The sequence below is a fragment of the Oncorhynchus mykiss genome, chromosome 4 (genome assembly GCF_057628025.1).
Source record: "Oncorhynchus mykiss isolate SJ-2025 chromosome 4, ASM5762802v1, whole genome shotgun sequence".
Classification (NCBI taxonomy): Eukaryota; Metazoa; Chordata; class Actinopteri; order Salmoniformes; family Salmonidae; genus Oncorhynchus; species Oncorhynchus mykiss.
In genome coordinates, this window is record NC_143025.1 from 22,222,501 (window position 1) to 22,244,244 (window position 21,744).

The window sequence follows — 21,744 nt, forward strand, 5'->3', positions numbered from 1 at the left end:
GGATCTGTGATGCGGTGAGTTGTGTGTGTCAGTCACAGGCAGCAGCTCAGCTCCCATCTGGATTGGCCAAGCAGAATACCTACAACCTGGCCGTCCAAGCAGAATACCTGCAACCTGGCCGTCCAAGCAGAATACCTGCAACCTGGCCGTCCAAGCAGAATACCTGCAACCCGGCCGTCCAAGCAGAATACCTGCAACTTGGCCCTCCAAGCAGAATACCTGCAACCTGGCCGTCCAAGCAGAATACCTGCAACCTGGCCGTCCAAGCAGAATACCTGCAACCTGGCCGTCCACGCAGAATACCTGCAACCTGGCCGTCCAAGCAGAATACCTGCAACCTGGCCGTCCAAGCAGAATACCTGCAACCTGGCCGTCCACGCAGAATACCTGCAACCTGGTCGTCCACGCAGAATACCTGCAACCTGGCCGTCCTTGCAGCCCCAGACACACGCACTGCAACTGAATGATCCTGCTAGCAGATTGGGTTTCCTGGCTGTGTTTCTCTCTGTCGGCCTCTCTCATATTGATCAGGGTTTCCATGCTATTCTTAGCCCCACTGGGCCGCACGGTCCCCAAGCACTCAGATCTGCACAGCACAGTGCTGCTGCTCCATTCCATGGGAACATAGGCCTAGTTTCATGCAGTCTCATGCTGTAGGGGTTGTCTGCTATTGTAGAGCAGTCAAGATTAGGGCTGGAAATTGCCCTAGGTGCTGATACGATATGAATTGTGATTCGATACTGGGATTTTATTGCAATTGGATGTTCCAAAGACATTGCTCACCATATCTCTGCTGCAGAGGAACAAGAAAGGAAATAAAAGTGCTGACTCCCTATTTAAAAAGAATATAGAGAACAAGCAATGAAGGAAAAACACTGGAGTTTTGGAGCAGTCAACTAGCGCAAAAATATATTGCGTTATTGTTAAAAGAATACGATATGATATATGGTAAAAAAATGTCAATTCTGGGCTGATATGTAAGTGTATCGATGTTGTCCCCCATCACTAGTCGAGGTGATTTTCAACTGTAGTCTAAATGCTTTTCAAAACACATTGAAAGAAATTGTCACTGAAGTAAAAAAAAAAGCACTGATATTACTGTTTTGTTTTACTTTTGAGTTGTATTAATATTTTATATATGTATCAAGACAGGCATCGAAGCCAGTGTAGTGTATTACCACGTGTAAAATTATAGTAACACTTTGTTAGTGCCAAGATAGGGACAAGTTGAACACACTGGACTTTGTACACTGAATTATACTTTGTTGTTGCTTAACGCAGGAACTGTACTGTATAATAATATTTCACTTTTGTGCTGTTTAACTTCTTCAGATTTAGTTTGACAGTAGCATATTTGTGTTTAGTATATTTAGTCATTATTTTGTTTGTTGGATTTATACTACTAATTGTTACTTTGTTACTTGGAAGAAGCTCAGAAAACCAACAAACTCGATTACAGAGGAGAGAGAGAGAGAGAGAGAGAGAGAGAGAGAGAGAGAGAGAGAGAGAGAGAGAGAGAGAGAGAGAGAGAGAGAGAGAGAGAGAGAGAGAGAGAGAGAGAGAGAGAGAGAGAGAGAGAGAGAGAGAGAGAGAGAGAGAGAGAGAGAGAGAGAGAGAGAGAGAGAGAGAGAGAGAGAGAGAGAGAGAGAGAGAGAGAGAGAGAGAGAGAGAGAGAGAGAGAGAGAGTAAGTAGATATAGCTCCCTTTCTAATGACGAGTCCAGATGGCTTGACGTTAATGCAAATGTTTGCCACATTGCTGCATTGTTACACAAATCATACAATAAAACTGTACAGAGAGGGAAAGTGAGAGAGAAAAAGAAGAGAAGGGTGGGGAGAGAGAGAGTTGGGGGAGGGGAATAACAGTCACGTAATGAAGAAAGGGCATTTCAGGACAAGTGCTACGTCACACCCTCAATCTCTCCTCCGTCCCCTTTTCCCTCCCTCCCTCCCTCCCTCTCGCTCTCTCTCTCTGTCAGTAGCCATTATGGCGTAGTACAATATCATATTTTTGAAACCACCGTTATGCCAGAGAGGGTGAATCTTAGTTCAGAGTATGATATTAAAGTTACAATAACACACCAGTTAGTGATATATGGAGAGAACAGCATGTCAACACAGAAAGTCTTTCAGCTCTTTTGAAAGTGACTTTCTAACTCCTTCAACCTCGTGGATTGCATTTGTGATTGATTCCACCCTCGTTTTGATTAGACCCATAACGATCTATCGCATGTTTTTTTTTTTTATCCCATACAGATGGAAGGAGCCTCAGTCTTGATTGATGTGTTGTTTTATCATTTCCATGCAAAAGGAATGACAACCATCTGTTATTTCATTCCATTTCTACAGTCTTAATCAGAGTAGGGTTTCAGCAACAACAACCCACTGTATTATCTTGGTGACTCTAACTAGGTTAGGGTAGTTAACTGTAGGGTGTAGATTGGTGATAATGACAATGTTCATGGCAGTGATGCTTCCCCTAATTCCACTAAATCTGATATGGTCAACAGGCCCAACGTCTCCTCAGTGTAATCAGGCAGCGCAGAGTCCCAGGACAGGCTTCTGGCACTGCAGATAATCAACCCCCCCCCCCTCCCTCTAAACTGGGGAGCTGTGAGGTGAAAGTAAAGCAGTATGGTACAGCGTCCCGGCAAAATAAATAATGGGGGTATGCCGTAACCGTAAAACATGAGCCTGTCACAATAATTAAAACAAAATATCAAGAAAACGGTGGTCTGTTACACTAGTATTTATCATTACCGCATGTCAGAGGCATGGAAAAACAGGTGGTATAACTCCAAAATGTGATGTGGTTTGACGAGAACACTGACATTTTGCCGAGGCAGAAAAGTGTGGGCGACACAGAGACGCGTGCGGACAGCAATGGACACTTCAATTCTGGCCTAATGACAATCGGCAAATGTCATTACACTTGTTGGTGTTTTGTTTCCGTTCACCACTGTTTAGAAGATATGTTGTGAGTGGATGAACGTGCCCGGGTAACCTCGTAAAGGAGCCCTTTGAAGTGATTGTTTTATAAATCAGATGTAAACATCATGACTAGTTGATGCCAGAATTAAAGGTCATACATTTTAAAAGTTAAATGACACATCTTTACGACTAGGCCCACAGAGATCCTATTGAATCAATAGGGATTCTATATGTAGTACTATGATTAGGCCCATGAAATTGTTTAGTAAGGAGGTCCTGGCCCGGGAAGAAATCTACTTTCACCCCTGGATGTGACACACACCACCACGTAGCCTACGTCAGGGGTGGGAACACTACGTCAGGGGTGGGAACACTACGTCAGGGGTGGGGACACTACGTCAGGGGTGGGAACACTACGTCAGGGGTGGGGACACTACGTCAGGGGTGGGAACACTACGTCAGGGGTGGGGACACTACGTCAGGGGTGGGAACACTACGTCAGGGGTGGGGACACTACGTCAGGGGTGGGAACACTACCTCAGGGGTGGGAACACTACGTCAGGGGTGGGAACACTACCTCAGGGGTGGGAACACTACCTCAGGGGTGGGAACACTACGTCAGGGGTGGGAACACTACCTCAGGGGTGGGAACACTACCTCAGGGGTGGAACACTACTTCAGGTGTGGAACACTACGTCAGGGGTGGGAACACTACCTCAGGGGAGGGAACACTACCTCAGGGGAGGGAACACTACCTCAGGGGTGGGAACACTACGTCAGGGGTGAGAACACTACGTCAGGGGTGGGAACACTACTTCAGGGGTGGGAACACTACCTCAGGGGTGGGAACACTACGTCAGGGGTGGGAACACTACGTCAGGGGTGGGAACACTACGTCAGGGGTGGGAACACTACCTCAGGGGTGGGAACACTACGTCAGGGGTGGGAAAACTACGTCAGGGGTGGGAACACTACGTCAGGGGTGGAACACTACGTCAGGGGTGGGAACACTACGTCAGGGGTGGGAACACTACGTCAGGGGTGGGAACACTACGTCAGGGGTGGAACACTACGTCAGGGGTGGGAACACTACCTCAGGGGTGGGAACACTACCTCAGGGGTGGGAACACTACGTCAGGGGTGGGAACACTACGTCAGGGGTGGGAACACTACTTCAGGGGTGGGAACACTACGTCAGGGGTGGGAACACTACGTCAGGGGTGGGAACACTACGTCAGGGGTGGAACACTACGTCAGGGGTGGGAACACTACGTCAGGGGTGGGAACACTACGTCAGGGGTGGGAACACTACTTCAGGGGTGGGAACACTACGTCAGGGGTGGGAACACTACGTCAGGGGTGGGAACACTACTTCAGGGGTGGGAACACTACGTCAGGGGTGGGAACACTACGTCAGGGGTGGGAACACTACTTCAGGGGTGGGAACACTACGTCAGGGGTGGGAACACTACGTCAGGGGTGGGAACACTACGTCAGGGGTGGGAACACTACGTCAGGGGTGGGAACACTACTTCAGGGGTGGGAACACTACGTCAGGGGTGGGAACACTACGTCAGGGGTGGAACACTACTTCAGGGGTGGGAACACTACCTCAGGGGTGGGAACACTACGTCAGGGGTGGGAACACTATGTTCAGGGGTGGAACACTACGTCAGGGGTGGGAACACTACGTCAGGGGTGGGAACACTACGTCAGGGGTGGAACACTACTTCAGGGGTGGGAACACTACGTCAGGGGTGGGAACACTACGTCAGGGGTGGGAACACTACGTCAGGGGTGGAACACTACTTCAGGGGTGGAACACTACGTCAGGGGTGGGAACACTACGTCAGGGGTGGGAACACTACGTCAGGGGTGGGAACACTACTTCAGGGGTGGGAACACTACGTCAGGGGTGGGAACACTACGTCAGGGGTGGGAACACTACTTCAGGGGTGGAACACTACTTCAGGGGTGGAACACTACGTCAGGGGTGGGAACACTACGTCAGGGGTGGGAACACTACGTCAGGGGTGGGAACACTACGTCAGGGGAGGGAACACTACGTCAGGGGTGGGAACACTACGTCAGGGGTGGGAACACTACCTCAGGGGTGGAACACTACTTCAGGGGTGGAACACTACTTCAGGGGGAAAGGTAGCTAGATAACTGTTGTCGTGTAACTCATGTCTTGGGGTGGTATCTAAGAATCGCAAAGCCACGGCTTTGAGAGTGCGTCATGCAGATACAGTATTTCTATGAAATATACTCGGTCACCCCATTCTCCGACCGCTTTATTGAATTGATTCAATCCAGACTTATGTGCTTTTTGCTGAATTATTTAGCTATAATGTGCTCAGTAGGTCTACCTCTCAAAGTCTATATCCACCATACCCAAGATATGAGTCAGTCCCAGTTCCAGACCCCAGGCCTCTCATATCCCCTTTTCACAAGACAATTTTCCCTCCAGAGGGATTCATTTTGCCTTGTAGTTGAGGTTAAGCCTTTAGGCACCAGTGCCAAGCCACAGTCCATCAACTGGAGCTGCCATCCATCCATACAACACATCATATCACCCAGGCAGGCACCAGGCAGACACCCAGCTATCTGTGGGAGGAGGGTTGCCTCAGATGACCTCCTATGTTGATCCTCTGCTCTCTCTCTCGACACTTGTGGCACGCGCTGCAAGTTTGATAGGAGTGCTGAGATTAGTGGTGTGAACAGAGAGAATGTTAAGTGAAGCTTCACTTCCAAGGCAGTACTTTCAGCAAATGTTCCAGTTTGAAGAAGTATCTTCAACAGCATATTAGACTGAGCAGAATCTGTATCTATACTAAACATGAGACCTACAGAAATCTCTCTGTCTCTGTGTCTCTCCTCTTTGTTCCCAGACTGCACTTTGACAGCTCACAGATTGGTGCTCGTCAAAAGAACACAAACAATCTTACAAAAACCACTCTGGTCGTTTAACGACCTCCCTTTTTCTTTCTGGTCGCTGCTGGCTCACCCCTAACATGTGGCGTAAAGATTCCAGAGTGTCAGACCACCTATGTCTGGCTCTCATCAGCCTCCCTGACTTCATTGGCTCACTTCAATGCTGCACCAATAGGATGGATGACAGCATCTGCATCTGCCAATTAAATGTCCTGTAGTGACTGATTACCAGGGGTGAAAAACTGCACCTTCTCATTGAAGCCATGGAAGTTCAAATCTGACAGGCTTGTTAGCAGAAAACAGGATCCCCATTAAAATGAATGGGAAAATAGCAGTTTTCGTGGTCATTCTTCATGTGAATAGAAATATGTTTAGAAGACAATCATGGTACCAATAATTGCTTTTAATCGACCAGATGTATGTCCTTGAACTGATTATTTTTCTAATTGTACACAGATGACGTTATAAGGATAAATTAGTTGCTAATGGCAGCCTACAGTATCCCGGTCGGCCTTTTAACTTGAGTTACTCAATGAAAGGGGGCAGCACTGAGCTAGCCTGCAACCTCACTTCCTGGAGTAACCAGGAAGTGAATGGTGTCATATGATTAATGGCTTTGTCCATTCATATAAACAGTCATTGCTGATTACACTAGTGCTTTAATTTAATGTATTACAGTAGATGCAGTTTAGCCTAAGATCCATTGCTGGTTAGCAGAAACACTCATCAGACTCATCCTGTGTGTATGTGACAGCTGTACATTTCTACACTCACCGTACTATAGTAGTGGTTGTGGCTGGGTCATCTAAGCCAAAGCATGCTGTATCAGTAGTGAATTCTGCATCAGAGCCCTGTGAAACTACTGACCTCCACACTGCCCCCTGTGGTTACAGATGGACACACACCCAGGCCAGGGCTACCTGGGAAAGTTTTTTAAAATGGTAATGATATATTATACTAGTATAACTAACTGGCTTGGTGAACAGTATGTGAGAAGTGATTATTGACCACACAGAATAACAAGGCATTGGCCCTGTGTGTAAAAACTTAGCTGGGCAAACAGAGAGCAGTGAAGTGAGACATTAACATCCTTGGGGGGTCTGTCCATGAAGTTGTTCCTAGGGCGTACCATTGTGGTCTGATATATGTTATTGTTTGCCATCAATTCAGCTGTCTGGCTCACGTTATTGTCATTCCAGTAATGTCCACTTAAAACTAGAGACAGAGGGTGTAGAGAAAGGGGTCAGCGAGCTAGCCGGTGGCTTCTAACCACAGTGAAATGATGCTATAGATATACTCTATTGTTGCCAAGCCAGAAAAGCCTATTTGAAATGGAATCTGCTGTGAATGGAAGACAGAGGGAGTGCGAAGGACAGCCTGCCTGCATGGTGGTAATTCCTTTCTATTTAGAGTCCTGGTGGTGGGAAGACTCCTGGAGCTGTCTCCAACACAAACAGGCACTACAAATACACTACAAATTTGCATTTTCTGCTGTGCATGAATATTCTCAGCAACAAAAGAGTGATCAAATTAATGTTATCTGTATGTTATCAGGTGACAAATTAATGTTATCTGTATGTTATCAGGTGACCAAATCAGATTAGTCAAATAAAGGGTTAAATACATGAACTATGGAGAAAAAAAAGCTTGGCTGAAAGCCCCCATCATGCTGTTCTCCTACTTTAGCCACATACCAAAGACTCTCATAGGATGGAAAGAAAATGATGTAAGACATTCAGATTGTGGTTAATTGTAAAGATGTGCGTGTGTTTTATCATTCATTATTTCATGTGCGAGGTTGTGTGCACACCGCTCCACGTGTCCACGCAAATGACATGTTGCGCTCAAATTGCAGGGAGAAATCTTTATAGCCGATCCAAAAGGGATGGTGGGTGGTTTAAAACCTTACATATAAATATATATTTTAATATGTCTATGAAATCCTTCCAAAAATAACTTGAAAAGAACACAGCGTTCACATCTGGTTTTTTATATTGTGGTTTGTGGAAAAGCAAGAAAAATAAAGTTTTATAATTCTTTACGCACAACACAAGCGAGGCCTTCTCTGGAGCTATTAATGCCCACGACGAGTCACTATAGTTGTTTAATAGCTTTCCCTGTTGGAATAAAAATCCCCTGACCTCCCGTGGCACGACTCACGCTGACAGCACTAATTGTAGTCGGGAGAGTCCATGGCTTCTTTCACTCTAGAAGTTCAATGATCACTTTCTGCCTCTTACAAAATATCTCTTCCAGTGTTTCTCGTTTGACTTCCTATGTGGTAACAAGTACCAAGAGGGAACTCAGAGAGGGGTCATTCATTTGACTGCAAATCATGGCAGAGTCAGCGTTTGTGTTCCTTACTGTCTTTGGTCATACTGTGTGCTGCACCATGAGCAGTGTGTGTGTGTTTTGTTTTACCCTGCATGAGCAGTGTGTGCGTGTGTGCGTGCATACCCACATGCAGACACTGTGTCCTCTGTATCTGAGTGAGTATCCTTCCCCCAGCTGGGAGCTATTTCTCTCCTGATTGAGAAAAATGCCTGATGTGTTTTTACTGTCATGCCACCCCCACTCCTTAAAGACCCACTACCACAGGAAGCTGCTCTCTACTGCAAGGAAAGGTCAGCTGGTCCAATTATCAGAGCCCACCATTTTCACACCAATGCCTGACGTCCTGATATCCACTGTAACCAAGTCCTTTCCTGGAATCTCAGTCTGCCAGCAGCGGGGCTTGAAGTTTGGCTTTTTGCAGCTGCGTAGTGTGCTTCTTCACCGTTGACATATTTTTCAGCTGCCTGACTTTGCCCATTCATTTTAGTTGTCTTTTTTGGTGACACTATTTGACGACAACCTGACCTCTACCCTACTTGACTTTGTAGCTGTCATCACATTCTCTCTCCCTTCATCCTTCTCTGCGCTTGCGTCTCACTTTTTCTTCTCCAGATCCCTGTATGTTCTTCTGTCTGTTTTACGGTGGGCTGGTGCTGTTTATCAGGTTGAGAGCTGTGCGGTGTGTTTGACAGAGGTGACTTAGGGCTCTCCTCTGCTCAGTTCTCCTCAGCGTAGCCTCTCTCTCTCTCTCTCTCTTAGACTCCATATAGAACACTTCAGTGCTCCAGCACATAAAAGGATGCCTGCGTCAAATTAAAGTCGGTACTGCAGCGCCTGATTCTCTCATGCTCAGCATTTTTTTCTGAATGAATTAAAAGGAGAATGCTCTCCAAGCTGACTGAGGGTTCTATAATTCTGCAAAGACTTTCACTTGTGTAATCAGAGTGAGTGACCCTCACTGTGTATGTTTCAGCAACAACCCAGCTTTAGGCTAAAACTGTATGACAATCTACCTTGAAATATATAGTACAAGCAGGATTAAAGCAGCCATCTACCAGCCAAGCCAGTGCAGTCAGCAGTTGCTTTGTTTGCAAGAGAGGTTAGCTATTTTGAATATAAATTAGCCTCTGCACCTTATTCTGAATAAATTCGGATTAGTTTAACAACACCATGGTTAAACCATTTGGCCAATAAATGTTTTCCGTAGAATTGGTTTCTATGTGGATTCTGGTCCAGCAGGCCAGTCCTCTTCTATTTGGTGTCTCCCATTCTAAATGTTAACCAGGGAGTTTGTGGGTGGGGAGGGCTGCTGGGGCTGCCCATGCAGATTCAGACTGTCTGCATGGGCTGAAATGGAGGGGGGAAGAAGAGAGGGAGAAGAAGTGCAAGCAAGAGGGGGAAAGAAATGGAACAGACAGGGAAAGAAATGGAACAGACAGGGAAAGAAATGGAACAGACAGGGAAAGAAATGGAACAGACAGGGAAAGAAATGGAACAGACAGGGAAAGAAATGGAACAGACAGGGAAAGAAATGGAACAGACAGGGAAAGAAATGGAACAGATAGGGAAAGAAATGGAACAGACAGGAAAATAAATGGAACAGACAGGGAAAGAAATGGAACAGACAGGGAAAGAAATGGAACAGACAGGGAAAGAAATGGAACAGACCGGGAAAGAAATGGAACAGACCGGGAAAGAAATGGAACAGATAGGGAAAGAAATGGAACAGACAGGGAAAGAAATGGAACAGACAGGGAAAGAAATGGAACAGACAGGGAAAGAAATGGAACAGACAGGGAAAGAAATGGAACAGATAGGGAAAGAAATGGAACAGATAGGGAAAGAAATGGAACAGACAGGGAAAGAAATGGAACAGACCGGGAAAGAAATGGAACAGACCGGGAAAGAAATGGAACAGATAGGGAAAGAAATGGAACAGACAGGGAAAGAAATGGAACAGACAGGGAAAGAAATGGAACAGACAGGGAAAGAAATGGAACAGACAGGGAAAGAAATGGAACAGATAGGGAAAGAAATGGAACAGATAGGGAAAGAAATGGAACAGACAGGGAAAGAAATGGAACAGACAGGGAAAGAAATGGAACAGACAGGGAAAGAAATGGAACAGACAGGGAAAGAGGCTATCAAAGTTTTTGTTTGCTGTAATATCTCTGCGTTGGCTTTGTTCTTGTCGTTCCAAAAAAACTTGGTTTGAAATTTGAATTGAAGATGTGAAATTGATTGGGGTTGTTAAAGAGAGAGAGATGGAGAGGTAAAATGAAGGGAGGGGTGAGCTCGGTAGCTCTGTTGCTGGGGCAGAACTCCATTGATTGGTTTGTTCTCTGAGCTCAGCTGCAGTGAACTGAACAGTCTTACCACAGAGAAACATGGAGACAGACTGCTGAGAAAGATTACAAGAGGGAGCCCCTGGTGTTATATCATGGCACAAGCACTAGATATCATTTTATTCATCTGCATTTTCCCATATTACTCCAAACTAGTAAATCATACGATATGCTTGAACATACTACAACAATAAGTAAACTGTAGATGTTGATGTTTTGGGGAATGTGTACGGTACTGTGGTTGAGAATTGAATATGAGGGATATAAGTTCTATCCTATACTGAAGGGGGTGCCTTCCCACAGTGGTCTCACAGTACATCAGTAGAGCCTAGATGAGCTTTGCTGCAGCACGCTCAATTGTGCTAAAAAGAACATTACTGTGATTAGCTTGTTACACACTAGAGAGGCTATCAGTTACACATTGGATTTGAATTGACTGTTCTATTCCATTAGACAATCGGTTTGATCGATACAAGGTAGCCATCTCTATACCAGAAGCTTGATTATCGTAATTCATTAGTGTGTTATCGCTACATATTAAAGCCTCATAGTGGGTGGGTCGTGTTCATGAAGTTATTTTTCCTAATTGCTCCAGTAAGGCATGTCTGTGATTCATATGAAGTGATAAGGGAACAGACAGGTCATAATTGTTTCCGTGTTTTGACCTATGTTGTTCCACTGTCACATCATCATAGCTTCGGTTCTCGTTCCTGCTAGAAACTGAGCTGCTGGAGAAACAGCTCCTCTCACCTAGTGACTGATGGGTAATGGGTTTGGGAGAAGCCAAAGATTGTCTCTCCAGGCACCATGGGAAATGTGAATAGATAGCCTTACCTCAAAATCCCTAGCTTAGCTTCCTCTGGCCACTTCAGCCGGCAGTGTTGGCTTTAGCCAGCCAGCCACTGTATTTACAATAATGTCATGAGATCAAAATGAAACCAAATACTGGGTGCATTGTAGAAATTCAAATTTACCAGCCTTGTGGTTTTCCTGTTATGGGAAAATATATACTGTGCAAAGGGTTGTGTTACAAGAATCTCTCAGTTACGAGTATACTTGCAGTTTGAACCACATCTCTGGTAGTTTACTTCAGACAAGCATGTGTCCCCTGGTTGGACTGATGAGGGAAGCTTCTCTGTGCTTGTAATGCTGTCTGTTCTGTGTTGTAATTTAACTGTGACACACTGATTGCAGAGTAACTCAGCTAAAATGAGTTTCTGGTTAAGTCACTTGCATAGCAAAAATGTATTTCTCTCTCAAAACCCTCTCTCTGTGCATCTCTCTCCCCCTCTCTATTTCTCTCTTTCTTCCTCTCGTTCTCTCTTTCTCTCTGTCTGCCAACAACAATTAAGTGGCACTGCTCTGTCTCTCTCTCTTTTCGTCTTTCGTCTGAAGGGGTGATTTGGCACAGGAGCATGCTGGCACTCTTCAACAGGGTTAGTTGTACTTTGTGTGTTCTTTCTCTGGGCGAGAGAGAGAAAGAGAGGGGGAGGGAGAGAGTGAGAGGGGGAGAGAGAGAAAGAGAGGGGGAGGGAGAGAGTGAGTGAGTGAAAGAGAGACGGGAGAAAGAGCAATCTAAAATGGCTGCCAACACTAAAGTCCTCTGCACATGAAATGTCTGCCAAAATGTATGTTTAGTTTAGCGAACCCTGGCCAGAGAAATAACTTACTTGGAAAGAAAATAGCAACAACAAGTGCCACAACATATATATATATATATATATACATATTAATAATAAATGTGTAACGATGAGGTCGGGAATATGAGGGCGAGGATAGAGAGAGAAAGAGAGGAGAGATATAGTTCAATTTTGAAAATGCGTAATAACACATTTTCAAAGTGTTTATCTTGCTTGATCTTTTTTTTAAATAACACGTTTAGGGACAAGTAGATCAATTTTGCCTTCATTGAACCCTGTTCAAGCTCACGAGGGAACAGCTGCAATGACCATGTATTATCCTATCTGACAGTTATGAATTTCTCACGTATGAATGGTACCTCAGAGGTGTTGGTGATTTGTTCATTAACTCTTACAATCCTGGAATGATAAAACCATCAAAACAATATGACTTGAAAACATAAAGACACAATGCTAACAGTTAACAAAATGGCAGTCAACTACTACTTTTGGAGAGAAAATGGATGGTCTCTTGTTTCGGCCACGTTTTATTGCATCATCATGGCATCACCCCCCCCCCCCCCAAACACCCTTACAAACCCATATATCTTTTCAAAAATATGATAAAGAAAATGCATTAACTATGTATTTGTTTTCCCCAGCAATGTCTTTGGGGCATTACGTGTCTTTGTGTGTGTGTGTGTGCCAGTCTCTCTCGCCTTCTCTTGCTATAGTTCCCTCTTTATTTTGCTCTTTGTGCCAGGGATTTTGTCTGAGGGTGGCCTGCCTAGAATCCGCTGCAGCTTTTGGCAAGAGTATTTTGAGTATTAAAGATAGCAGAGGAGAGAAACAATTGGAGAAGTTTCATTGGCAGGGTATGTCTGACTTGGCCAGTCAAATCAAGATGGCTGTTTTTGTTTATGTTTCTTTTTTGCAGTTTTTTTCGTTGTCTTTCTACTACAGTAGATTAGCCACAGAACAAACCACAGCCCAGAGGTTGACCATACTCCTCAATCAGTTTGAATGCTGCCTGCCAATTCTTTAGCACATCGCCCCATGATAGTGATTATAAGCTTGAGCACCATCGAAGTGGCTGTGGAAGAACGTATAAGGGGGATAAGGTAGAAATAAGGCCATTCACTACAGAGCTTCATGAAGAAGACAGTCATTGCTACCTGTGTGGTGGTCTGCTGTGGTTGTCACACATCGCAGTAGGGTGTCTGGCTCACTCGTCCAGTGTAGAGGGAAGTCCAGAGGAAGCTGGGTGCTCGTTCTAATGATGGGGAGTCAGTGTGAAGATTACAATGAGGCGCTCTCTCCACAGACTCTAAACTCCAACTTGTGGAATGTGTGTGGCTTTGATCCGCTAGTGGAATCATGCCTATCTGATAGAGGAGGGCCCTATTTATTTACTTTGACATTTTTACCGCTGTTCCCTTTGACTCTTTGTGGTAAATCTAGTATGCTCTGATTTCTCCCTAAGAATCCCCATTCTGGTTCGTACTGCACTCTATTTATTTAGCTTGTATTATCTGCATTTGCCAGGTTAAGCAGATATAAAAGTACATTGTATTGAATTGTGTGGCCTTGCCATTGTTGTGTTGCTTTATTGAGTGTACATTTTGGCAGAACAAAAAGATTAGCCTGCCGAGTGGCGCTGCGGTCTAAGGCACAGCATCTCATTGCTTGAGGCGCCACTACAGACACCCTGGTTCGATGCCAGGCTGTATCACAACCGGCCGTGATTGGGAGTCCCATAGGGCAGTGCATAATCGTTGAGGCTGCAGGGTAGCCTAGTGGTTAGAGCGTTGGACTAGTAACCGAAAGGTTGTAAGATCAAATCCCTGAGCTGACAAGGTCTGTTGTTCTGCAGTTAACCCGCTGTCCCTAGGCTGTCTTTGTAAATAAGAATTTGTTCTTAACTGACTTGCCTAGTTAAATAAATAAAAACATTGAGAATCTATTTAGACTTGCCAAACAAGGCAGTTTTATAATGAGCGATTTGGATCATGTTTCACATTTTTGTGGCAGGCCAATTTATTTTTCTGAAACCACAGTGGTTATAATAGCTTTAGCACTATCTATAAACTTTTACATCAATATAGTACTTATTTGATATTTGTCCCATTATTCCTCACTAAATATGTTCATTTTTGGAGACTGTTTCTAATTACTTAATCACCCTCAAATGAGCCTTTTACATGGTAGAAACTGAAACCAATTATGTTGGGTTTAGACTTACATATCCCCCCCCCCCCACCCCCTGTGTCTCTCTTTCTCCCCCCTCTCTCTTCCTTTCCTTCCCTCTCTTCAGAGTCAGAGCAGAGCAGTAGCCCACGCACAGGTATTGGGTCAGATCAGGAGGATAGCCGAGCTGCCACCATGGGTAAGGGGCCCCATCGACTCGCACACACATCCAAATACCAACACACAATGACATATTCATACACATTTACACACTGCCAGACAGTGACATAAGCACTGAGCTCGTTATTCATCTAGCACACGCAATACCTTTCACTGTAATATTTGGAATCCAATACATTCCAGGTTACTGTTAGGCTCAAACATTATGGGCATGTGCTTTACTGGCTTGCTGATACTCTGCCATGTGTTGTGTCTTTGTCTTGTGATGTCTCTTAAAAGTGAGAAGTTACTGTAATGTTTGTTGTGTTTTGTCACAGAACTCTCCATGGTGACTCATCTCTGTGTTTTCCAGATGCTCCTGAGTTTCAGGAAAGCTTTGTGACGTCAGGAGTTTTTAATGTAGCAGAGCTGGTGCAAGTGTCCAGAAGTAAGATTTTACACCTTTTATTTAGCTACGTGTGTTTTTTAATATATTTGTGGTTGAATGGATGGACAGAGTGTGTTGGTGCAATATCATCTTTTTGTTACCGTTCATCCTTAAAACGTCATGTGTGGCTGCTTTCCTTATAACTCCCATAACTTACACAGCAACATGCTTAGGAGCTGGACATGTGTCACATAAACTATGGTGATTCAAGTTCTGACAGCCCTCTTCCGTGAAAAATGAGCTAGCTCACAAACTCTGGCCCTCAGGCAGCGGGTGGAAACTCCCAGCCTCTCTGGCAGCAGTCACTCTGCTCCCCTCAGTAGCTCAGCTCCTAGTCTCTACATTGCTGCCTGTTCTACTACTGCTATTCAACCGTAACCCCATCAGATGGATACACAGAGGTAGGAAACACATGGATGGTATAACAGCCGAGGTGACACAGATGGTAGGGAACATCCAGGTCCAGGATTGCGGGAGATACTAACGTAATCCACTTACAGCATTAATCACAGTCAACATGCAGAGTAAACCCCTCCTTACTGTCTACACCCCATCAGACACTCAATATGATTTCTGACCGGGAATCAGATCATAGGGCTTTAGGATGACATTATTTAGGACTTCCTCATCACTCATGTTGTTTTATCTGTCTCATGGTGGATTGTGGATTGTGCAGATGTTTTATCCATTTAATATGTTCTACTCACAATGCCAAGGCTGCGTGTTCTGTGCTTTGAGCTTTGTGATTGGCTGGGGATGCTGTGCTCACCAGGCTTGGCGTTAGTGAATTAGGGCCACATTAACACAGCCCCCACATGGCCAGCCTCTAATCACTTTGTATGAATAACCATCGTCTCCCAGCCACACAGACCCCACTAGTCACCACCTGAGACCTCTATTCACTTACCCTCCAATCTGAGTCATCATTTACATACGTTATTTCATTATGTTTAGAAATGGAGTTTAATCAGATTTGAAAGGCAGCGCAAGTGAAGGGAGCTGAAGGGAGTGAAGCTCACCCATCTGTCATATGTAATTGATCACGCTTTCGGTTTCCACAGTGATAATGCCTTTCTCCGAAGGGTCTTCATCTTTCATTCAAAATAAATGCTCTTCAGTATGAACGACACGCTCTGATGAGCGTTCATTCACTCACACACTGATTTGAAATACTTTATTTGAATCCACTACAAAAAAAAGATCCAAACATTTCAAAGGTCCCTGTATTCAAGGCACTCAAAAGGTACAGGAAGCAAATCCTTCTCCAAACAGCTAGGCTGCCCACGACAACTGAAACAGAGTAGTACATAGCCAATTGCTTTGCCCTAGTTTTTGTCAGGCCCACCACCTGGAGACCACGCACTGCAGGCCTGTGTACGTGGCCAAGACTGCCAAATATCAGCACCGCCTTCTTGTACCTCCACCCGAGGCTGTCCAAGAGTGCCGCGAGAGGCGGATACTTTCGCAGCTTCTCGGCAAAGGCCTGCTCCATGTAGCCGTAAAATGAGCACCTCTTCCTTACCTCCCCCCACAACAACAATATCTGCCGTATTTGGCACACAGGAAAACACATGAACATCAAACCAGCTTCCCTTTACACAAGAATGTTTCTGCATGTGTGCTGTTGGTGAGACGTCTCACCTTGCTGGCGATCAGGTCAATAAGGCAGTCATGTCTAGCAATGTACAAATCCTTGTATGAACAGAAGCCATTCACAACATGGGCATTAGATTTGACTTATGTAGAAGACAAAATGGGTACCAGAGTGCTAGATTATATTGTGTTGGTATACGCAACTTGCAGCCTTGCCTTAACAGTAAAGGTGAGAATGTTCTCGCCAACGGCAGCATTCTGGTACATGGAATGGGAGACAGAGTGGTCAGCACAGTCCAGAGCAGTGAGTTCCCCTGCAGCCTCAGGCCAGTCCAGTGTGGTCAGTAGAGGCATCCGTCTGATACCAAGGATTGTTGTCCTATGTCACTATTGTCAGTGATTTATGTTCAATGGTGAAGACAGGCATGGTGGATGGAGGGCCGGATCTCCATTGACAGACCACCTCTGTCTTCGTGGTGTTGATAGACAGTCCCATCCTGCTACAGCCCTCACAGCCATTACAAGGACGGACTAAACGTCTTCCAGAGTGTGGATCACAAGAGCACAGTCATCAGCCGAAGCCTTGGTGGTTGCTTGGAGCCTCCTGATGTTGAATAGGTTTCCATCCATCCTGAAGTCCACCGCATCCCCGCTGCTGTCCTCAAGCTCCTTGTGGAGAAGCTGGGTGACACATAGGAGGAAGATGTTAAAGAGGACAGGTGCCAGCACACAGCCCTGTCTCACACTGATGCTTACTCCAAAGGGCACTGACTCCTGCCCTCTTATGCCATCATGCCATCATAGAACTGGAAAAGGATGTTGACAAATTTGTCTGGACAGCCAAATTTAAGTAGAATGCCCCATAGTAGTTCCCTGCTCACAGTGTCGAAGGCCTTGGAGAGGTCGACAAAGGTCATGAAAGGGTCCTGATGTTGTTCACGGTACATCTCCTGGAGTTGCTGTGCTGTGAATATCATGTCGACCGTCTCCTGTTCTTTTTGAAGCTGCATTGTGACTCTGGCAGCAGTTCCTCTGTGATGTTTTTCACCAGCCTGTGTAGCATCACCTTGGCCAGGACCTTGCCGGCAAAAGCCAGAAGGGATATCCCCCGGCTGCTGCCGCAGATGGACTTGTCAGCCTTGTTCTTACCTCAGTCTACTTTTTGATCTTGAGGGAACAGAAAGCTGATAACACCTCACACACACACACACACACACACACACACACACACACACACACACACACACACACACACACACACACACACACACACACACACACACACACACAGCTGATGTAGAATGCTGTAGCTATAATTATCTAAACTAAATGAGTGAGTTATTATGATGCATAGGGAACACATTTCACATTACACCTGTCAAACTGGCTCTCTGTTTTCACATTACACCTGTCAAACTGGCTCTCTGTGTCACGCCCTGACCTTAGTTATCTTTGTTTTCTTTATTGGTTTAGTTTTTGTATTGTCTAGGGGTTTTTGTCCTGTCTAGGGTTTTTGTAATTCTATGGGGTTTTAGTATGTCTAGGTATATGTAGGTCTATGGTGGCCTGAATTGGTTCCCAATCAGAGGCAGCTGTTTATCGTTGTCTCTGATTGGGGATCCTATTTAGGTTGCCATTTTCCATTTTGGTTTTGTGGGTTATTATTCTGTTTAGTTGCCTGTTCGCACTAGTCATATTGCTTCACGGTTTGTTTTGTTGTTCAGTTCAGTGTTGCATTAGTTTAATAAATTAGAATGTACACTTATCACGCTGCGCCTTGGTCTCCTCCTTATGACGACCGTGACACTCTGTTTTCACATTACACCTGTCAAACTGGCTCTCTGTTTTCCATGTGGCATTTTGACTGACTAATTGGAATAAATGTAGAAGTTAAAGACTTCAATTAACCACCTGCCAGCTGGCCTCTCCTGGGGAAAAGACTGCTATTTCAGATTCACCCCCCAACTCCCCAAATCCTCAGCTGCCTATGGCGCTATGCTATAAGAACTATCACCTGCACCTCTGTTTATGTGACACATTCACATTTGGTTTTCATGTCACAAACTCCACAACACTTGTATCATGTATTTACGCTAATATTGATGCTCGCGTTTTGCCCCCAAGAGGCGTTGATTTAGATTTTAGACTACATAATTAGCTTATTTAACTAATCGGTTACTTTTAAGTGCACTCCACTTTATTTACCCAGGCCTCATGTGGGATACATATCCTAGGAGACATTAGCAGCCTTTTAGAAAGGATGAATTCTCCACTGACCTACTTTACCAGTGTAATTAAACAGAGCAGAATGTGTTGTAATTACTGAGCTTGTTTACATCACCACGGCTATCCAGCTCAACTATAGAAATACAATCCCTCACATGAATGGGGATTCCTGTTCTAATAATTCAATATCTATGCTTTCAACCACCCCTGCCCGTATTCAGTTCCCTCCCTGGTTACTCTTCTTTGGCCAGAGGTTCCTGTAAGGTGCACGTGAGGGAATTGCTACACTGGAGATCCATGAATCCTCCTTTTGTGTTGTGTAGTCAGGGAGAGATTGATCGCCGGGGGATCTGTAGTGACGCCATCCCACTGTTAATAAGCATACCTGCCCTAACAAATGGGCCATTGTTCTCCGAGCTCACTGTGTCGCCCCACTGCTCGGTACAATACAGTACATACTAGTGTAGTATAGTGCAACAACATCTCTGTCCACTCCAGCCAGACCACAGCACAGCAGCAGGCAGCCATTAATGCACATGGACATATAAAGTACATTAGTGGAAACCTAAGACGGGAAATGGGGTAAAGGCTGATAGATGGCTACACAGCCCCAGACCCATAATTCCACATTCTCCTGCTCTTGTCCTGAGCGTTGAAGTATGGTAGCAGACTGCAGCTGGGATTGTCCACTCTTTGGAGCTGTTACAGAGAGAGGCACACAGATACAACACAATATCTTTGCTCACACAGCGACACAATTCTTCAGCAGCGATGTATGAGTGAGCTTGAGGATGGTGCTACATGTCCTCTTTGCAGATGTTTGAGTATGATTCCATAGATAATTGCATGTTTAATTGACAATAATGTACAGTGTGTGACATGTTCCTCCCCTGACTGACCTGTCCCCTCTGTGTGTTTGTTGCATGCAGCTCCGGTGGTGACCGGGGCAGGCCCTAACTTCTCCCTGGGGGAGCTGCAGGGGCACCTGGCCTACGACCTCAACCCCTCAGGGGTGGGCATGAGGAGAACCCTGCCTAGTACCTCCTCCAGCGGGTCAGTACCAGCCCCAAAACACACACATGCACACAATCTAGACTGGAAATGAACAAACTGCATACACTACAAAGGCACAAACTCGTGGCACCGTACACTTCTTGAATTAGTGTTGATATTACTCTACCCTGTGAATACACTCACATTCAGATTGTTCAAATACATTCCAGGTTAACATGAGCCTTGCATAAATGGTCGGCTGGATGTGCCACCACTTGAGAGGAAGACTGTGTTTTTTTTTCATGGGTGCACAGAGAGCAGTGTCCTTTTGCTGAAAGCACAACACTTTAACTAAAATAACAATGGCTGTTCCTCAGGTGACTGCAGAGTGTGATTTATCTGGATGTGTACACCACTGCCAAAACACCAGCAGTGATTTATTGTGTAATTTGTCACTGTAAAAGGCAAGTAAAGCTGGGACAAAATGAGACTGTAAATGAACTGGTTTACCTGAGGGTCCTGGAGCTACTCAGTTTTCTACCGGTCATCTTCAGGTTGCTGTTTTTGACCCACTTGTGTACTGTGTGTGTGTGTGTGTGTGTGTGTGTGTGTGTGTGTGTGTGTGTGCGCGTGCGTGCTATCGCGTCAAATCAGCCTCTAAAGTCCATTGTGCACGAAATGACGATGTTGAGTAATATTAAACATCATTGAGCTAGCTCTTTAATCAAGAGCGCAGAGGATGGTTCCTGCGAGCAGAGGATGCACCCGCGAGCGGACAGGCCAGTGAAGAGAGCAGTGGATGCGAACCGTGAGCGGATAGGCCAGTGGAGAGAGCAGAGGATGCACCCGCGAGCAGACAGGTCAGTGAAGAGAGCAGAGGATGCGCCCGCGAGCGGACAGGCCAGTGTAGAGAGCAGAGGATGCGCCCGCCAGCGGACAGGCCAGTGAAGATAGCAGAGGATGCGCCCGCGAGCGGACAGGCCAGTGTAGAGAGCAGAGGATGCACCCGCGAGCAGACAGGTCAGTGAAGAGAGCAGAGGATGCGCCCGCGAGCGGACAGGCCAGTGTAGAGAGCAGAGGATGCGCCCGCCAGCGGACAGGCCAGTGAAGATAGCAGAGGATGCGCCCGCGAGCGGACAGGCCAGTGTAGAGAGCAGAGGATGCGCCCGCGAGCGGACAGGCCAGTGGAGAGAGCAGAGGATGCGCCCGCGAGCGGACAGGCCAGTGGAGAGAGCAGAGGATGTGCCCGCCAGCGGACAGGCCAGTGGAGAGAGCAGAGGATGCGCCCGCCAGCGGACAGGCCAGTGGAGAGAGCAGAGGATGCGCCCGCCAGCGGACAGGCCAGTGGAGAGAGCAGAGGATGCGCCCGCCAGCGGACAGGCCAGTGGAGAGAGCAGAGGATGCGCCCGCCAGCGGACAGGCCAGTGGAGAGAGCAGAGGATGCGCCCGCCAGCGGACAGGCCAGTGGAGGCTGAAGAAATTTGGCTTGGCCCCTAAGACCCTCACAAACTTTTACAGATGCAAAATTGGGCTGTATAACCGCCTGATACGGCAACTTCACCGCCCAAAACCACTGGAGGGTGGTGCAGTCTGCCCAGTGCATCACCGGAGGCACATTGCCTGCCCTCCAGGACACCTACAGCCGCCCGATGTCACAGGAAGATCATCAAGGACATCAACCACCCGAGTCACGGCCTGTTTACCCCGCTATCATCCAGAAGGCGAGGTCAGTACTGGTGCATCAAAGCTGGGACCGAGAGTCTGAAAAACAGCTTCAATCTCAAGGCCATCAGACTGTTAAATAGTCATCACTAGCCAGCTACCACCCAGTAACTCAATCCTACACCTTAGAGGCTGCTGCCCTATGTACATAGACATGGGATCACTGGTCACTTTAAATGGAACACTAGGGAAAGGGGAAACCTAGTCAGTTGTACAACTGAATGCCTTCAACTGAAATGTGTCTTCTGCATTTA

The 21,744-nt window shown here is 46.0% G+C and overlaps 1 protein-coding gene across 27 annotated transcripts in view; it reads left to right on the forward strand.

Moving 5' to 3' along the window:
• LOC110521516 (nuclear factor 1 C-type) overlaps positions 1 to 21,744 on the forward strand; it is a 126,615-nt gene that overhangs the window by 69,923 nt on the left and 34,948 nt on the right. For 15 of the 27 annotated variants that reach the window (XM_090231494.1, XM_036968482.2, XM_090231490.1 and 12 more), the window contains exons 3-5: positions 14,477 to 14,548; positions 14,882 to 14,956; positions 19,705 to 19,828. In XM_090231494.1, coding sequence (XP_090087620.1) covers positions 14,477 to 14,548; positions 14,882 to 14,956; positions 19,705 to 19,828 — 271 coding nt within the window. The remainder of the gene's footprint in view (positions 1 to 14,476; positions 14,549 to 14,881; positions 14,957 to 19,704; positions 19,829 to 21,744) is intronic. The other 12 variants (XM_090231500.1, XM_090231502.1, XM_090231505.1 and 9 more) reach the window with 1 other exon arrangement.